At 37.2% G+C, this 18458-nt stretch overlaps 1 protein-coding gene across 8 annotated transcripts in view; it reads right to left on the minus strand.

The window, feature by feature from the left end:
- Positions 1–18458, minus strand: part of enah (ENAH actin regulator) — a 148940-nt gene that overhangs the window by 63872 nt on the left and 66610 nt on the right. For all 8 annotated transcript variants that reach the window (XM_067417855.1, XM_067417854.1, XM_067417858.1 and 5 more), the window contains exon 3: positions 10999–11176. In XM_067417855.1, the coding sequence (XP_067273956.1) occupies positions 10999–11176 (178 nt within the window). The remainder of the gene's footprint in view (positions 1–10998; positions 11177–18458) is intronic.

Here is an 18458-nt window from a genome sequence, read left to right on the forward strand (position 1 = left end):
GGTGGCCGATTTAGTCCAAGATTAACATGGCAATCCCCCTCTTCACATTCAACATGGTGCCATCCAGTGTTAAAACGCGAAAGGCAAAGCTTGAATTTACGGGTATGTCCCTCTTTGGCTAATGTACTTTCAAGATGGAGGGTCAACATGGCGACCGGCATTCGAACCCCTCACCCGTATGTATTTTCAATGGCATATTATAAACTTACGAGAATACTTTATTACTTAAAAGAAGTAAATACACATTAATGAGCACATATATTTTTGAAAGAACTAAGTGTTTTAGCTAAGAATAAACTAAAAAAAGTTACGCAGTGTAGCTTTAAATAAATAAATAAAAATTTAAAGAAATTAATACTTTAAGCAAGGATGCTTATATATATATATATAAAATAATGGCTGTTAGAAATTCTGCTTTGCCATCACAGGACTGAGATACATTTTTAAATATTTTAAAATAAGTTCTTATTGTAATAATATTTCAGTTTTTTACTGCAATTAAATGCAGCCTTGGACATAAGAGAATAAAAATAGGTAACCAACTACTGTAGTTGAACTACCTTAAATTATGAGCTATTATGTCCCCAACACTGGCACAAAGTACAAATAAATGTAAACCTAGCCTCTAATAAGGAAGAAAGTGGACTAAAAGAATGAGGAAAGGACGATAGGTGCAAGAATGCGTGCAAGGCAGATGAGAGGGGGAAGAAACAAAAAAATCCCAAAGGTGAAACTTCTGCGAGGAAGACTTCTCTCCCCCAAGGCAACAGGAGATGAGCAGACATTTCTCCATGTCTCTGGTGAAAATTTCACAGTAAACAGCATGTTACATAGTTAATTCACTCACTGTTTTTGGACTGCAACAGTCAGGATTTGGACTGCTAGGATATCCGCGCATCAGCAAAGTATGCATAATTAACATCGCTTTGCATAATTAACTTCCGTGCTATCAGGTAATTAATAGACAGTAATAAGGCCACAGAGTCTGAAGCTTCCTGTGGTGATAACAGGAGCCCAGCGCAGTGACTAGATAACTTTCCATAGTGAGATTAGTGAAACAAAGAACTGAAGGTCATGGAAAATGGCAACAGTCACAGGTTCTATATTGCTTGAATGAATATGGTCTCACAAATTCTCTTCATCCCTTCTCAGATACAAATAAATAAATACATAAGTAAAACAGAACTGTGGAAAATACAGCAGGTTTTTATAGTGGTACGTTTACACACACACAATAATGACTGTGGTGGTCAAACACTAAATTTACATAACCAACAAAAAAAGAAATGCTATTCAGCAAATTCAAGTGGGCCAAACGAATCAGTGAATAATTTTCTAGAGTTAGTTCATTTGTAGTGTTGAGCAGTTCATATCTATAGTAGTATCGCAGCTTTCATTGGCCAAGGACCACCCAGAGGCCGTCTGACTGACATGTAACTCAGCCAACCACAGTTAGTTTTGTTCCGCGTCACGTTTAGGGGCGTGAAAACGTAAAGTCGATGTCCCCGCAATAACGGCGTCCATCTATGAATTATTCTTTTAAGAACGTTGTGCAAGTATACTGCAACAGTGGAGCCGTGATTTCCGCATACTTTGGAAATTCCAGTGCTTAGTTGATCCTGGTCACTGTCACAGTTGTAAACACGAAGCCGCACTTCTTTCATGAGAAGTTGGTGTCAGGGCATTTGTTTCCAGGTGGACACACCATAGAATGTAAAAAAATATGGACGCAGTGTCCGTGACGTCACCCATAGGATTCTGAAGAGCAGTTTTGAAGCGTAAAGTAGGGTCGAGTGACTAACATGACTAACAGACAGCAGACAAACGGCTATCCACCTGTCACTCAAAGTGGCCACGCCTTTAATTATGCAGAACTTTAAGGCCTTATATAATGTAAACAAATGAGTTATTAAAAAAAAAAAAAAAAAAAAAATCACCCCTCTCACAGTTATAAAGGGCAACATTAGATATAGCCCAAAACCACATTTTATATCAGGCTGTAAACATTTTTTTTCTGCTGTAAAGTTAGGCATTTTAACATGGGGCTCAATGAGATTGTGAGCCAGTCGAGGAATTGCAGGTTAAGTCACTTCCGTATTGGCTTCAACAGAAACTCGAGGAGGTTGCTGCTTGAGACACACACGTTTTGTGTACATCCTGTAAAATTCAACCAATCAGATGACGACTTCGAGACTCCTGAAGTGTTCCCAGATAAGTGTGCCATACGCATCAGATGTTCAGCCAACATCTGTGGGCATGACGTCTGAGGTTGAGACCAGTTCATTTGGTTGCATTATCCGAACAAATTGACTCACTGAATGAGTTGCTAACTATTTGAAAGAGAGAGACATTCTAGTTTTATTAGATTAGATTGTCTTACTACAGTGAATCACTGCTCATTGAACAAAAATAGTTTACTACTGGAAAGGATTCACTGTTTTGAAAACAGGTGGCCTACTGTCATGCTACAGAAAAAAATAATTAGTAATTTTTACTACTTTTAGAGTTTAACTCTCTAAAACTGCTTAGAACCAGTGTTGTCAATGTGAACTAAATTAATTCATTACAGAATTAATATGAAATAAAATATAAATATTAGATGAAAAATGTCAAAGATAATTAGAAATGTTAAATTGGCAACTAACTGAAATAAAAAAAAATATATTAAGTTAAAGCACTAACATTTCCAAAACTGCAAAAAAAAAAAGAAAAAAAAAGAAAAATACAAATAAAATAAAAATCATATAAATGGCAAATACACATAATAAAAGGACTAAAATGAAATCTGATCATTTAAAATATTAAATACTATAGCAGTAAATAAATAATGCTGTAATAACTGCTCAGAACCCGGTCACAGTCAAACTCAGGCATGCGTTTCCCAAAAGCATTGTAAGCCAAATAGGGTAGCAACTTCTGTCATTATCAGCATAGTTCAATAAGTCAGTGTAATGATACCCTCATGTCATGATTCGATACACATCACAATACTGAACTCACGATCATGTACTCTTGATTAAAATGCTAAATTTGATATTACATCGAGGGTGGAAATGAATACGCTTGGACTTGGTTCTGGAGATAAGTGTTCTCTTTAGTTGGGCTCTAGACCCTTGACTGTGTAATATTATGCCGCCTTCACGTGCTATTCGAAATTTGATAATTCCCACTTCGGAAGTCATGATTACGAGCTTATCACAATCATATTTTGTAATGTGAGGGCGTTTATGTGCAATTTTTACCTAGGAAACTCGTATTTACGATAATTCCGATAGCAAGTGAAGGCAGCATTAGTGGTTCTCTGGCTGCTTTGTCTTTGCGAGACACATTTGTTAAGGAACAAAGAGTCAAGAGAAAATATCATCAAGTAATGTTGTTTATCCATTGATGATGATAACATCATCATGTATTGGCAGAATCCCTTAACTCGTGTAGAGTCAAATGCTCTGGCTGTCAAAGCGGTTATTAATAGTTTTGAAATATTAATTAGAATAGCCATGAGATCTTTCACTGTTGTGGTAATTTAACAATTTATTTATTTTTATATGCACAAAATGTTTAAATCTATTGCATTAATTAGAAACACACAGAGACATCAAGAATCCGCGTCTGAATCTCTACAATGGTGACAATCAAAAAAACTAAAAAAATTCAGATAAACAGATCAACTCTGAACATAAAACAAGCTACAAAAACATCAGAACAAAACAGCAAAAGCAAAAGCAAATAGTAAGAATCAAAGAAAATTTGTCAATTCAGATCCATAATTTATTCGTGCCGCAATGCAAGTTGGGACCCATGGGGAAGTTTTGATTGGTTGTACCCAGCATGGTGTACTGAACTTCTGGTGTACCCAGTTTGGTGAACTTAAAGGAGGGGGTGAAATACTGTTTCATGCATACTGAGCTTTTTACACTGTTAAAGACTTGGATTCCCATCCTAAACATAGACAAAGTTTCAAAAACTAAGCTGGACGTTTAATGGAGTATTTCTGTGTCAAAAATACTCCTTCCAGTTTCTCAAAAGTTTCGGGGAGTTTTTTTCGAGTATGGGTCTACTTGACGTCGATAGAGAGGAAGGTCCTTGTATGGGCCGTACGGGCTCTTCTCCCGGAAAGGTGCGCGCGCAAGCGACCAAAGCGAGAGAGCAAATGCACGCCCAAAAACACTGCTCTCAAGGTGCAGATCCACTCATCCGTGCAACACTTCTGTCGCGCTGCGCTCCACTTTATTCCTATGGGTGACGTCAAGCGGCTTTAACACACCCGAATAGCATTCCGGGAAGGCAGCGCTGCATTTGAACCGATTTGAACGCACAAATGACGGGAAGCTTCACAACATCGCTTCAGTCGTGTCGCAAAAGTGGATCTCCACGGTCCATCCAATCTGTTATTTTCGGAAAGACCCGGTACAGCCTTTCTTTCTTTTATAAACATAATAAAACTAAAGACTTTTCGGAGATATGAAGGATGCAATGCTACTCTACACTGTAAAAAAATTTGATTGATTTTTGTTGGTTTAACTTAAAGTAAGTAACCTGGTTGCCTTAAAATTTTGAGTTTATTGAAATTAAAAATTTGAGTTGATACAATGAAGGAAATTTGTTTAATAAATAGAAACTCAAAATATTCTTGTATCTGAACCACATAAAAATTTGATAAATCATGAAAATAGCACTATTTGGCATGTTTCACTGCGTCATCAGAAATAAAACACACAATTACCCAATATGTTTACAAAATCTTTTATTAATATTTTAATAAAGGTTGTCGAATTTAAAAAAATTGTCATTGTATTAACTCAATTTTAATTTCAATGAACTCAAAATTTTAAGGCAACCAGGTAACTTTTTTTCTAAATAATTTTTTACAGTGTATAGATACTCAAGATTGACTGAAACTCAGTCCCCCCCCCCCCCCTTAACAATTTAAATACAGTGAACGTGAGCACCAAGTTAAGTGAACTTAAATATACAAGTTTTGGGAGACTCCATTACTCAATTGAGGGAACGAGTTTACTCAAATCAATTGAGTTGAATCAACTTATTAGGGTTTTCAGTGTACACAATACAGATTGTCACTATGCATATTGTTTATTCTTGTATTGCGATATATCCTGACACAGTATATTGTTGCACCTCAAATGTGTCATTTCGAATATATACAAATTTAAATGTCGTCCTTTAGTTTTTCAAGAGATTTAAAGGGCATCATTGACGAGTTTACAACTAACCAAACTTCCCACATGCAGCCAGGAATTGTGTTTCCTGACATTTATGTGGGGAACTTATCGGGCAATAAAAAAAAATATTGCCGTTAATCTATTCTCAAAGTTGGGTTGGGAGCTGGGTCTATACTACGCAAGCTATGATAACTTCCACTTTGATATTTTGGCACGGATGTATGCCTAGAGACCGAGTCTTCGAACCTGCGTGTATGCCGTATGTATGCCTACTGTCAAATTACCACATCAAACGTGACGTGCTAACATGGATACAGCTATGAAGCTGCTGGGTTTGCTTCAGGGAAAATGTATTTTTAAGAAGCTTCCCAATGGAAACATCGACAAGACTAAGGTTGTCTGCACCTTGTGCAATGCAGAATTAGTTTACTGTAGGAGTTCTTCCAGTCTCGAGTACCACCTAAACGCACACTTTTTTGTCATTCCAATAGAAAGATTCAGTGGACTGTTTACGTGAGACGTTATCTAAACCAATCTGGGGGTTTACGTGTGCTTGCTTTCAGTCGGAATCATTTTGAGACATTCGCACACAGTTTGTCTGCCGCATCTGAAATGTCGACGCTGTCCGGTGTGCAAAGAAAGAGAAAACGCCACGCAGCCGCCCCGCGGATGACACGCAACAGAAACGCCACGCTCACACCACGTTGCCAGCCGGTTGGGGCAGCTTCTTGAAACACTTACGGCAAATTGTGTGGGTCTTGTCAACTACACGATTGCCATCCTTGTTCTCCACCGGGTAGCTGAAATGTTGCCATACTGCTGACTTAAAAGTTGGACCTGGACAGGAAGGATAATTCTGGGAGTTGGAAGAGGTGTGTCGCGATTCTGCCTCCTCACATCGCGATACAGGTTCGTGGACCTGCGTATTGCGATTTCGATTTCATATCGCATATCGTTACAGCCCTACTAAATGGCCACCAGGGCTTATATGGTTTTATAAAAGGTATTTATTTGTTTTATTTATATATATATATATCCAATTACTATGGATAATAATACTACTACTATTAGTTTGGACACATTACTATTTGTAATGTTTTTGAAAGAAGTTTCTTCTGCTCATCAAGCCTGCATTTATTTGATCAAAAATACAGGAAACAAATGTAATATTTTAAATGCAGGCCTGATGAGCAGAAGAAACTTCTTTCAAAAACATTACAAATAGTAATGTGTCCAAACGTTTGGCCTGTACTGTATAGACACACACACACACACACACACACACACACATGCATACAAGCATATATTATATGCTTGTCAGTTTTTTATTTAAAAACACCAAATTATGCAGAATATAAGATGGTAAATAATTAATTGATGAGTTGTCAATATAAAACAATACAACAGGGTATGATGTTACCCCAACATTTAACATATTGACATAAAATTATACATGCAAATCCATGTTTCGCTGCCTGTAGTTTAGTTGTGTCTGTGAATTGCAGCGATCCATTTGCTTGTCTTATCTGCAGTTTTTAACAGTCTGTAAAAATATACCTTAGATCTCAACAAACCTATCTGTAGAGTCAATCTCAAAGCTCTTTCCCGTTTTAGATGTGTTTTGTGAGTTTTCGCGACACTCACGCTGAAAATAAATGCTGCCACTCTGTCTTCTTGCCACTCAGTGGTCGTAACCGCAGTCACTCAGACTGCCGGTGATGTGCCATGCATACCCTCTATACTCTTTTAAATAGTTGTGAGTGACTAGCTAGTTGGTTTCTCCAACAATGCATCATACCGTAATATGGTAGTTAAGTGAGTTAAATTGTTGTACAGGAAATGCACTCCTGGTTAGAGCATGGGTCGTCTACAAGCCAAAAAATCTTACAGTGACATTAATGTGTCACTGAAACATTGTTTTCCGATAATGAAAGCCTAACTGAACAAAATCCAAATTTTGCTGAAATCAATACAAACAATCCTTTAAAAAGCTTCCTTGCCTCAAACACAAATGGGGTTAACAGAATGACCTGACTATTGTGATACACTGTAGAGAACAGCTCAATATGCAACAGTTCAAGACTCACTGATCAGCCATATCTCAAAGAGACAAGCAGAGACCAGTCCACAAAACAAAGCATCATCTGTTTCTAAAGGGAAAAGAGCCTCAGCAATGAACTGCCCTGCCACGCTAAGAACATTGAGCTCAGTATGGGGATGACCTCCCGCTGTGACCGTGACAGGGTCTCAGACGGCAGAGGAAAAATAGGCAGAAAGCGACACGTGTATGAGCACATGCAGACGCAACCACTGCAGATAAATGGATTGCATGCAGACTGTTATTCCCAAGCCAAGGCACCTCCCCCTAAACCCAATCAGCGCAGAGAGGTAACCCAGACTCTCTCTCTCTCTCATAAACAACACACACACAAAACAAAACCCCCTGTGAGCAGGCCCCGTTTGCTAAATTACAATTAATTGAGCACAATAGGCTGAGTCTGGCTCCAAATGTGACCTCACTAACTAGGCAGAGACCAGAACACAATTAAGTTCTGCAGGGCTTACCAGCGCCAAACAAAAACAGTAATAGAACCTTTACTAATTAGACTGTTTTAGATAGATTTAAATAGCATCTGACATAAAATACAAACACAAAGTGAATATTTTGTAATTTGCAGCATCAGCAATCTTATGGTAAAGCCTGTGCATTGGGGTGATTTTACAAGTATTAAAGGGTTAGTTCACCAAAAAATGAAATTGATGGCATTAATGACTCACCCTAATGTCGTTCCACACCTGTAAGACCTCCGTTCATCTTCAGAACACAGTTTAAGATATTTTATATTTAGTCCGAGAGCTTTTCTGTTCCTTCAATGTACATTATACTGTCCATGTCCAGACAGGGAAAAATAACATCATTAAAGTAGTCCATATGTGAAATCAGTTAGTTAATTAGAATCTCTTGAAGCATCGGAAATACATTTTGGTCCAAAAATAACAAAAACTGCGACTTTATTGAGCAATGTCTTCTCTTCCGGGTTTGTTTTCAATCCTCAAATAAAGATTTTAATGGTTATGAATCAGCGTATAGATTCATGATTTGGATAGCGTGTTAAACTGCTGAAATCACGTGACATTGGCGATCCGAATCATGGATCAATACGCTGATTCATAACTGTTTGAAACAATGTTTTGAATTTGGCCCATCACTATACATCGTTATTTCGTTTTTTTTGCGCACAAACTATTCTCGTCGCTTCATAAAATTATTGTAGAATCACAGCTTGACGCCGGATTTTCCAATCGCCTAATGCTGAAGGATGGAGCAGTCCCAACGATAAAGGTCCCAACGTTAGAACCGCGGGCAGTGAGTTAGACTGCTTCAAATGTCTGTGTTTTTGCCTATGCTCATCAAGTAGCCCAAACATGATCACGTATAGTTACTATATATATTACTATATATAGAAATTGATCAATGGAGCATGCGATGTGTAGTGCGTGTACTTTTGTTTAGCTGGCCACTATATGTGTAACTTTATGTTTGTGTATTGTAAAAGCACTCCAAACAACAATACACAAAGAGGGGGGAAATATGTTGAACTAAATAAGCGCGCTTCTTCATTCAAATACGCTACTATTCCGTGTCTTTCTATGTAAACACTAACTTAGCCTGCCGTGCAAAACCAGTCCGCTTAATAACGTTACAATTGTCTACACAAACCACGCGTAAACACACACACACACGTGCACAACTGCACTTCTCACATGTACACCTTCAAAGACAAAAATACGACGATATAATTCAAGTATAAATATGTAAATAACACAAGTCGCTAAGCATATTATATAGTTAGTGTATAACTTGTACCACATAGAGACGTCCTGCTCTAGTCGTTTTTGCTGCTGCTCCTGTTCAACTGCAGCCTCTGGGTGTGATTCCGGATCATAGATGTATGGCTGTATCTGATTAAAAACCATATTTTTATTTTGAATAAAGTTTTTTTCCCGCTGTTAGGGATGACACAGCTTTACGACGCACTCGACACAATAGCAGCAGGGAGCACACGTCATTATTTAGCTCCGCTCACACGATACGCCCCCACCCGCTCTGCTTTTTTCGGAAAGACTCGGAACAGCGCATCTTTCTTATATAATTATTAAAAAAATAAAGACTTTTCGGAGATGTGCAGGATGCAATGCTACTCTATAGGTACTCAAGATTGACATGACACTGACTGAAACTGAGTGTTTCACCCCCCCTTTAATTTGTGTTCCGAAGATGAACGGAGGTGTTACGGGTGTCGAACGACATTAGGTTAAAGGTGGGGTAAGTGCTATCTGATAACCGTTGTTGTTATTTCAAATCACCAAAAAAAAACACGCCCCTACCCCCAAAAGGGCCTCTGCCCTATTTTGATAGCTCCGCCCCACACATACGTAGCCCAGTAAAAGACTACAGCAGAATCTGTGTGTAACTAATCCAGGTCGAATATTCAATTAAAAAGTCTCCCCTTCCATCAGAAAAACACAAACCGTTCTCATGAAAAACTCGATAGAACACGAGCCGACAGTCCAGCTAACGATATATTACAATTATGACCGGATAAGGGTTATATAGATCATAAAAAAGAGGAAACAAACATATATTGGGAGTATAGTATCTTACTTGTCAGACACATTTTGAGGGCTGATGCTTGAAACAAACAGTGAGGGGTTAGATGCTCCATATGATGTGGAAATGAACGGGTCTTTATCATCGCTGAAGTGAGCTACAATACGATCACAAATGGACAAACAAGCGAACATGACACACGAGCATATTCAAGCAAAAGCAGCTAGTTCTCAGCTAATGTCCGTCATGTGCCGTGTGTTTTGAATAATGACGTGCACATAGAGAGAGAGAGCTCTTCTCACCATCAATAGTAGACACGCCCCTTACCTGCTGATTGGCTACAAGTTTGTTATTCCACTCGACCAGAGTCCTTTTTCTACAACAGTTTTGAAATAAGACTTACCCCACCTTTAAGTAATTAATGAGAGAATTTTCATTTTTGGGTGAACTGACCCTTTAACATGATAAATAAATACTACTAATAAAATAATTATTATATATTTATTTAACCATTTAATGGTTTCAAGAACGTAGCACTTTTATTAAAACCATTTTATCATCTTCATTTTAATAAACTTTTATTATAAGGTGCAGTGTGTAATATTTATGAGGATCTATTGACAGAAATGCAATTTAATATACATAACTATGTTTTCAGTGGTGTATAAAGGTCATTACATAATGTACCGTTATGTTTTTATTACCTTAGAACGAGCCATTTTTATCTTACACCGCTGCACTTACAGTGAAGTTATAATTTTGTGTTGTCATGTTTCATGTGTCATGTGTAGCCCTAAACAGACAGACTGCTCTACAGAGCGCTCGCTAGTCTCTGCTGTCTCAGACGATGACATCTTTGTCCTGTGTCGGCCACTGTAGCTTCTCTATGTGCTACAAATGGGAGGGGCAAGCGGAGGCACCTTTAAAGCACCTTTAAAGCTTCGGCAATGAGTCAACCAATAATTTTTATTTCTAATAATCAGAACTATCAATATTTTTATACTTTAAACAGATGATTCTGCTGAATTGCTTACAGTAGTTACTAATTGTTCAGTATATATTCTTTATATGATTTTTTCCCGAAGTGTCTGGATCACTATCACTTTTGGAATGCTGTGTAATAGTGCCATTAGCAACACAGACGCCAGTTCACACAATTCACACGTCATTAAACTTTGCACAATGGTGTGAAAACAGCATTCTCACCTGCATCCTGAGAGTTCAGCACCTCCAGGGCATGCATCATGGCACTGGCAAATACATTGGCATCTTCTTTGCTGCCAAAGTTAAGGCCGTACACCTGCCGTGCATCTCGCCACTGGTGAAAGGTTTGTGTGGCCTGGTTATATTTCAGCCCCTTGGGAATGGCACAGTTTATTACCACCTGTAAACAGAAGAGAACAGCATAATTAAATTCAAAGCAATACTTGAATATCAGTTGTTTTGAAACCGGTCCTAACTAAACTTAAAAGTTCAGAGGACTGTGAAGCACATATTGACTACTAAGCTGAAAGGGAGGAGCAGTCCATACAATTTCACAGGTAAAATGTGGTGCTAAACATAGTAAAAAAAAAAAAATAATAAAATCAAGCATATTAAAGGGATACATCACTTTTAAAATACTTGGTATACTACAAATACATGAACACATTTATAATTGACATATTGCTTGAGACTTAATGATATACATAATTAAACAAGTGCTGTCATACGATTAATTGCAACTAAACTAAATGTGTGTTTACATAAAATGTGTGTACTGTGTACAATATTATGTATATACAGTAGGGCAAAAAAGTATTTGGTCAGTCACCGATTGTGCAAGTTCTCCCACTTAAAAAGATGAGAGAGGCCTGTAATTTGTGTGATAGCTACACTTCAACTATAAGAGACAGAATGAGAAAAAAAACAGAAAATCACATTGTCTGATTAAAAAAATTTTTTTTTGCAAATTATGGTGGAAAATAAGTATTTGGTCACCTACAAAAAAGCAAGATTTCTGGCTCTCACAGAACTGTAATTTCTTTTTTAAGAGGCTCCTCTGTCCTCCACTCGTTACCTGTATTGATGTCACCTGTTTTAACTCGTTATCAGTATAAAAGACACCTGTCCACAACCTCAAACAGTCAAACTCTAAACTCCACTATGGCCAAGACCAAAGAACTGTCAAAGGACACCAGAAACATAATTGTAGACCTGCACCAGGCTGGGAAGACTGAATCTGAAAATAGGTAAGCAGCTTGGTGTGAAGAAATCAACTGTGAAAGACCACTGATAATCTCCCTCGATATGGGGCTCCACACAAGATATCACCCCATGCAGTGAAAATGATCACAAAAACGGTGAGCAAAAATCCTAGAACCACACGGGAGGATCTAGCAAATTATCTGCAGAAAGCTGGGACCAAAGTAACACAGGCTACCATCAGTAACACACTACGCCGACAGGGACTCAAATACTGCAGTGCCAGACGTGTTCCCCCTCCTTAAGCAATTACATGTCCGGGCCCATCTGAAGTTTGCTAGAGAGGATTTTGATTTTTTTAGAAGAGGATTGGGAGAATGTCATATGGTCAGATGAAACCAAAATAGAACTTTTTGGTAAAAACTCAACTTGACGCGTTTGGAGGAGAAAGAACGCCAAATTGCACTATACCTACTGTGAAGCATGGGGGTAAATGGGGCCATGTATCGTGACATTTTGAGTAAAAATCTCCTTCCATTAGCAAGGGCATTGAAGATGAAACGTAGCTGGGTCTTTCAGCATGACAATGATCCCAAACACACCACCCGGGCAATGAAGGAGTGGCTTTGTAAGTAGCATTTCAAGGTCCTGGAGTGGCCTAGCCAGTCTCCAGATTTCAGCCACATAGACAATCTTTGGAGGGAGTTGAAAATCCTTCTTGCCCAGTGACAGCACCAAAACATCACTGCTCTAGAGGAGATCTGCATGGAGAAAAGGGCCAAACTACCAGCAACAGTGTGTAAAAACCTTTGACTTACAGAAAATATACTTATTTCCACCATAATTTGCAAATACAGTTTTTAAAAATCAAATGTGATTTTCTGGATTTTTTTCTCTCATTCTGTCTTTCATAGTTTAAGTGTACCTATGATGAAAATTACAACCTTATCTCGTCTTTTTAAGTGGGAGAACTTGCACAATTGGTGGCTGACTAAATACTTTTTTTTACCCCACTATATAAATAAACACACTTGCATGTTTATATTTAAGAACATGTGTTATTTATTATTTCAATATATATATATATATATATATATATATATATATATATATATATATATATATATATATATATATATATATATATATATATATATATATATATATATATATATAAATGCAAATATTTCTTAAACATATACATGTATGTGTGTATATTCAATATGTACTTCTTTATTGCACAATGCACATTTCTTTATATTAAGCCTAAAATGTGTTTTTAATTTCACTATTAGTAAGGATTATATGATCTCTGTATAATATCAGTCTATAAATGCAAGATATGTAAAGTGTACCTAAATTATACTTGCAACAGTTCCACTTTAGCACAATCATATCCATAAGCATATATTTAGTTGGACCTCAGCACTATTTTTGGATAACTAAAGTGCATTAAGTATAAAACTAATGCAGACTTTCAGTATATCAATTTAGTATACAAAAAGTACAATTGCAGGGTATTTATATTAAGTACATAAATATGGAAATATATTTGTAGTATACTTAGCATAAAATAAATGCATTTCAAAATAATTTCAACTGTTTGGTTACCCACATCCTTCAAAATATCAGAAATTCATACTAGTTTGAAAAACCTTGAGGGTGTGTAAATGATGACATAATTTTCATTTTTGGGTGAACTATCCCTTTAAAGCCTTATCTGTACTGGGAAAAATAAAACTCATGCTTAATATAGCCAACATATTCCGTGTTTTGCAAAAACCTATGCAAAGTCATACTTTTCTCATGAGATCAAGTCGATAAAACTCAAGGCTTCAAAAGTAAAAAATTCTAAAACCTCTCACAAAACCACCTCAAAGCAGAAACATCTGCATTACTGAAAGATGACAGATAACGCTGCATTTCAGGGACCGAAACTCCTTCTCTAAAAGATTTACAAGGACGAACTAGAGATTGAAAAAACTGCTGCTTGCAGCACCCCTATTCTTGTGGATAACAAAAAAAAAGTAAATGCATTTCTTTTTAAGTGTCATAAAAGTTACTGAGGCCAGCTCGGCTCCAGACAGGTATTACAGCATTAACACTAATTGGTAAATATCATAACTGCAAATAGGTGGGAGATACTTAGATATCAAACACTTGACTGACTTCCTAAACTCACCCAACAGCATGTCCTCAACAGGGTGAATCTTTCTCGAGCTTCTGTGGTAACTGGCTGTTTTCCCAGTCATTTCAATTTCTCATCCTTTGACATCAATGTAATTATCATAAGAAGTGCAACTAATTAGCAAGCGTTATAAAAGGAACTGTGAACTGTAAGCCATTCTGTCACAACTGACAAGAGCAGAAAACTTCTCAGTTTTCTCAACACATTAATGAAACTGGGTCATAGTCCTATACAAGCAACAGAGTCCATTTTTTAAGTATATATACTTTTCATTTTTCAACCACTGGTAATGTATATTGTGTTTTTATTAGTGAGCCTTGTTCCGCTTGCTATGATGTCTTCTTCTTTCATTTGTGTCTACTAAATTAATAGTACTGGCACATTTGCAAGTATAGATCTGAACACATTAGTCAGTTATATATAGATGACAAGGCTCTCATGGTAGGTCAAACGTGAAACGCTGTTGACATTTCGCTTGTGTGCGGCGCTTTACTCATTTTGGTCATGAAACCATCATGAATGGCTCCTCAACAAATGCCAGCAAGTTTCCTGAAGTAATCTGACACGCTCCTCAGATATCACTGTGATGATTGTGCCGTTCATGTATTATTAAGGTAACCAGGACTAAAAAGGCCTAGCTACTCTCAAAGGCAGAAATAGGGTTTCCACGAAACACTGAATAACCATAAAATAGCAATGAGTCATGTACAGTGTCACCACCCCCTCAGCATTTCTGCCATTTGTGTAGCAGGGTGCAACAACCACAGTCAGTGCTGAATAAAGGTTACCTTTAAGTGCACATTACCTTGCACTTCACTTAAAGTGTAAAAAAGTGTCCTCACCTAAACAATGGAAAAGAAAAAGGTTTCTTTAACGGTTCATTTCTTCGCAGGAAATGAACCGATAAGGAAAGAACGAGGCCAGTCACTAATTAAATAAGCCTGCAGTGAACTATCTGATATGAAACACTAAATTTAGCAAGCAAAGGTGAACTGTAGCTTCTATTAAGGCTGCACGTTATTGGGAAAACAAAATTAGTCGCAATATTTTTCCAAAAATTATTTACACACCAGATATCCTTTTTTACTAGTTGGTGCAGGAAACTACAGTTGAGGATAGCAAAATAAAGTAACATATTATACTCAAAAATTCTTCATACAGTAAAATTGATTAAAAATTTGGGACCAAATTTATTCAGACACTTTGACCTGACCATGTTTTTCTTTAGTTTTTTTACATTTTTACTTTAATTGCTAATGCGACCTTTCACACCACAGACTGAACAAAATGAAGCATTGCTTGGTCATTGGTTGAAGTAAATTGGTATTATCTAATTGTGCGCTTAGAGGGTTACTTCAGCGATTAGCATATGGCTTTGTATCAGTAGAAACCCTTGAGTATATTCAAATAAATGTGCTTTCCCCCCTCATATCCCCCTGAGACAAGAGATTTATGCATTTTATTTCTGGAAAAATTCCTCCTATGATGCAAATATCGTCAATTTGCATCATAGGAGGAATTTTTTCAGAAATAAAATGCATAAATCTCTTGAATGTTTGGCCAAAGCATAGACTGTAAAAAAATATGGACGTAGTGTCCGTGACGTCACCCATAGGATTCCGATAAGCCGTTCTGAAGCTTAAAGTATGGCCGAGCTGGGCGTTGCCATCTTGTGAGCGAGTCATCGCGTGTCACTCCCGGATAACAGAAAATGGGCAAAAAGGCGGGATGTGCGCGGAGCTGAAGTGACGCAATAACTCTAGACGGCGGATAAATGGCTATCCACTTGTAACCACGCCCTTAATTATGCAGAGCCGTAAGGCTTTATATAACGTAAACGAATGAGTTATAAAAAAATTCACCCCCCTCAGAGTTGTCATGAAGATCAAAATTAGCCTTATAAGCCAAAACCACAAGTTGTACCAGGCTGTAAACATGTTTTTTTCTGCTTTAAAGTTGAGAATTTTAACATGGGGCTCAATGAGATTCTGCTCCCTTCTGGAGCCTGTCCCTAGTGGCCAGTGGAGGAATTGCAGTTTACATTACTTCCGTATTGGCTTCAAGAGAGATCGCGGGAGGTTGCCGCTTGGGCCAAAGGCTAAAGACTACAGCCAGCAGAGGGAGCCATTTCCGCATGTTTCTCGGAGCTACAGGCACTCATTTAAACGGAGCTATGGTGAGCAATGTAAGTCTTTTAACTTCTCAAATTAATTTCTATGAAAGTTAAGCTTGCAAAGGCATGAACTGAAACGCGCCAGACTAAACTCGCGTTGTGAATGTATGCCGCGAGTGTAGTCGCGATTACCTCAGCTCTCATCACGAGAGCTCATCAGCTCATTTATCTGACTCCTGCAGTTAGTGCTCAGTGCTGTGATACTCGTGCGGTGACCCACTCATTATATTGAACAGACACAGTTTAGTGTGTTTTTAATTGTAGTGTCTTCTCCAACTCAGTCACAGTAATCAAGTTGGTGGCTTTGGGAATGGCCTCACAGGGCAGCGAAGCATTCTGGGAATTGTAGTCTTTCATCCCCATGAGACAAAAATACATTTTCTGTCTTTTCTCAGTCTAGAAGGCACCAAATTAAAAAAGAATTTCACATTTCTGCTACATTGATGACCCAGTTTAAATACAGATTCATCTTCCCAGCTGATTGTTTGACTGTAATCCATTACATATCTTTCTATCAAAGTTACCTGCCATTATCAAGGTGAATTTGCTCTGACACGGTTTAACACAGTTCTTATCATATTTTGTGGCCATTTTCTAAACTATAGCGAATAAACAATGTGATAAAGTGAGAAAATGTTGAAGGTGTCTGAATAAAATTTGGTTTGACAATTTTACCAGATGATTTGAATAGCTCTAGTTGAAAATAATTAATTGTTCTATAATAATTAGGGTGGTTTAGAGAAGTGAATATGCATAAAAAATAATAAATCACAAGCAGTGCGCTTTAAGCAGTGCTTTATGTTTTTCAAGTAAATCTTCAGGTAAATCAACAGTTGAATAAATCAAATGTAAAATAAGTGTCTTCACTATATAAATGAAATATAACTAATAGAATTCATTCATTTTCATAATTTTTCATCATTATTTAAATAATTTTCTCTCTCTCTTTTGCTATTTGATCACCATTGGTGACAAACAGCTGTGCCATTGGTGACAAAACACATTAGGCTGCTGTCCCTTTAGGAAGAATGCACAGAACTAATTTTAAATGACATTCATCCGTTTTCTTTCGACTGTGTTTACATGGATACTAAGCGAGTGTTTACATAGATACTCATACTCAGTGTGCACGTATCCGATTAAGCGTGCGATTATTTTCTTAAAGAAAGAAAACTGAATTCAGCGTTCACGTGCTGTCTGTGCGGCTCAGTGTGCGCACAGAAAGAAGTGTGCGAGTACTCTTTCGACTTAAAAACACATGCAAATATGATTGTTATACTTTGCAATTAATCCGAGAATCACACAATTTCGGAATCGGGATGCAGCTGGCCCTATACTTGACATCACAATATCAATGCTAAAACAATATACTGAGCAGCCCTAGTTTCTATGCAACTTAAAAGAAAAACTGTTACCAAACAGGTTTTCAAAACACTCCCCATCAGCCATCGGTTGAAAAAAACTAATAGCTCAGCTTTCAGCTGAAAACACATTCAAGTGTTTTGTTTATAACAGAGAGTCTGTTATTTCTTTTGGTATATTGCATGTTCAGATATTCATACAACAAAATATTCAGGGGGCCATGAAACTTTTGCAAAGAATTATCAAAAATGATGGCGTTTGCGATGGCTGGCAACTTTTTTCAAAAAAAGGTTTCAGCACAATATAGCTGAACACTTCAAATAGGCTGTTTAAAGACACAATCTTACAGAGCCTCCACTCAGTAACCTTCATAGAGAAATTGATTGGCTGCCTATTAACAAGGATTTAATGGACTTGGTTATATCAGGATACAGCATACAAATAAGTCCTTGATGTCAGGTAATATAATGCAGACTTTAGAAATAGGCTGTGTTGAAGGACAGGACAGCAGCAAATATATTGGGCCTAAAAAAACAAAAGGATAATCAAAATTATAATACATACAAGCAAGTGTTGCTCATTTTAAACGCAAAAAGGTTGCTTAGTCAAAACTAAAATTAATATATACTAAAATATAATGTATTATATTTTAGTATATTAATATATATAAAATTAATAAACTACTAATAAAAAAATAATAATAAAACAATCCTTTTCATTCTAAAGGACAGAGCGAAGGTAGAAAATGATAATGTAACC

Source organism: Pseudorasbora parva, chromosome 15, assembly GCF_024679245.1.
Source record: "Pseudorasbora parva isolate DD20220531a chromosome 15, ASM2467924v1, whole genome shotgun sequence".
NCBI lineage: Eukaryota > Metazoa > Chordata > Actinopteri > Cypriniformes > Gobionidae > Pseudorasbora > Pseudorasbora parva.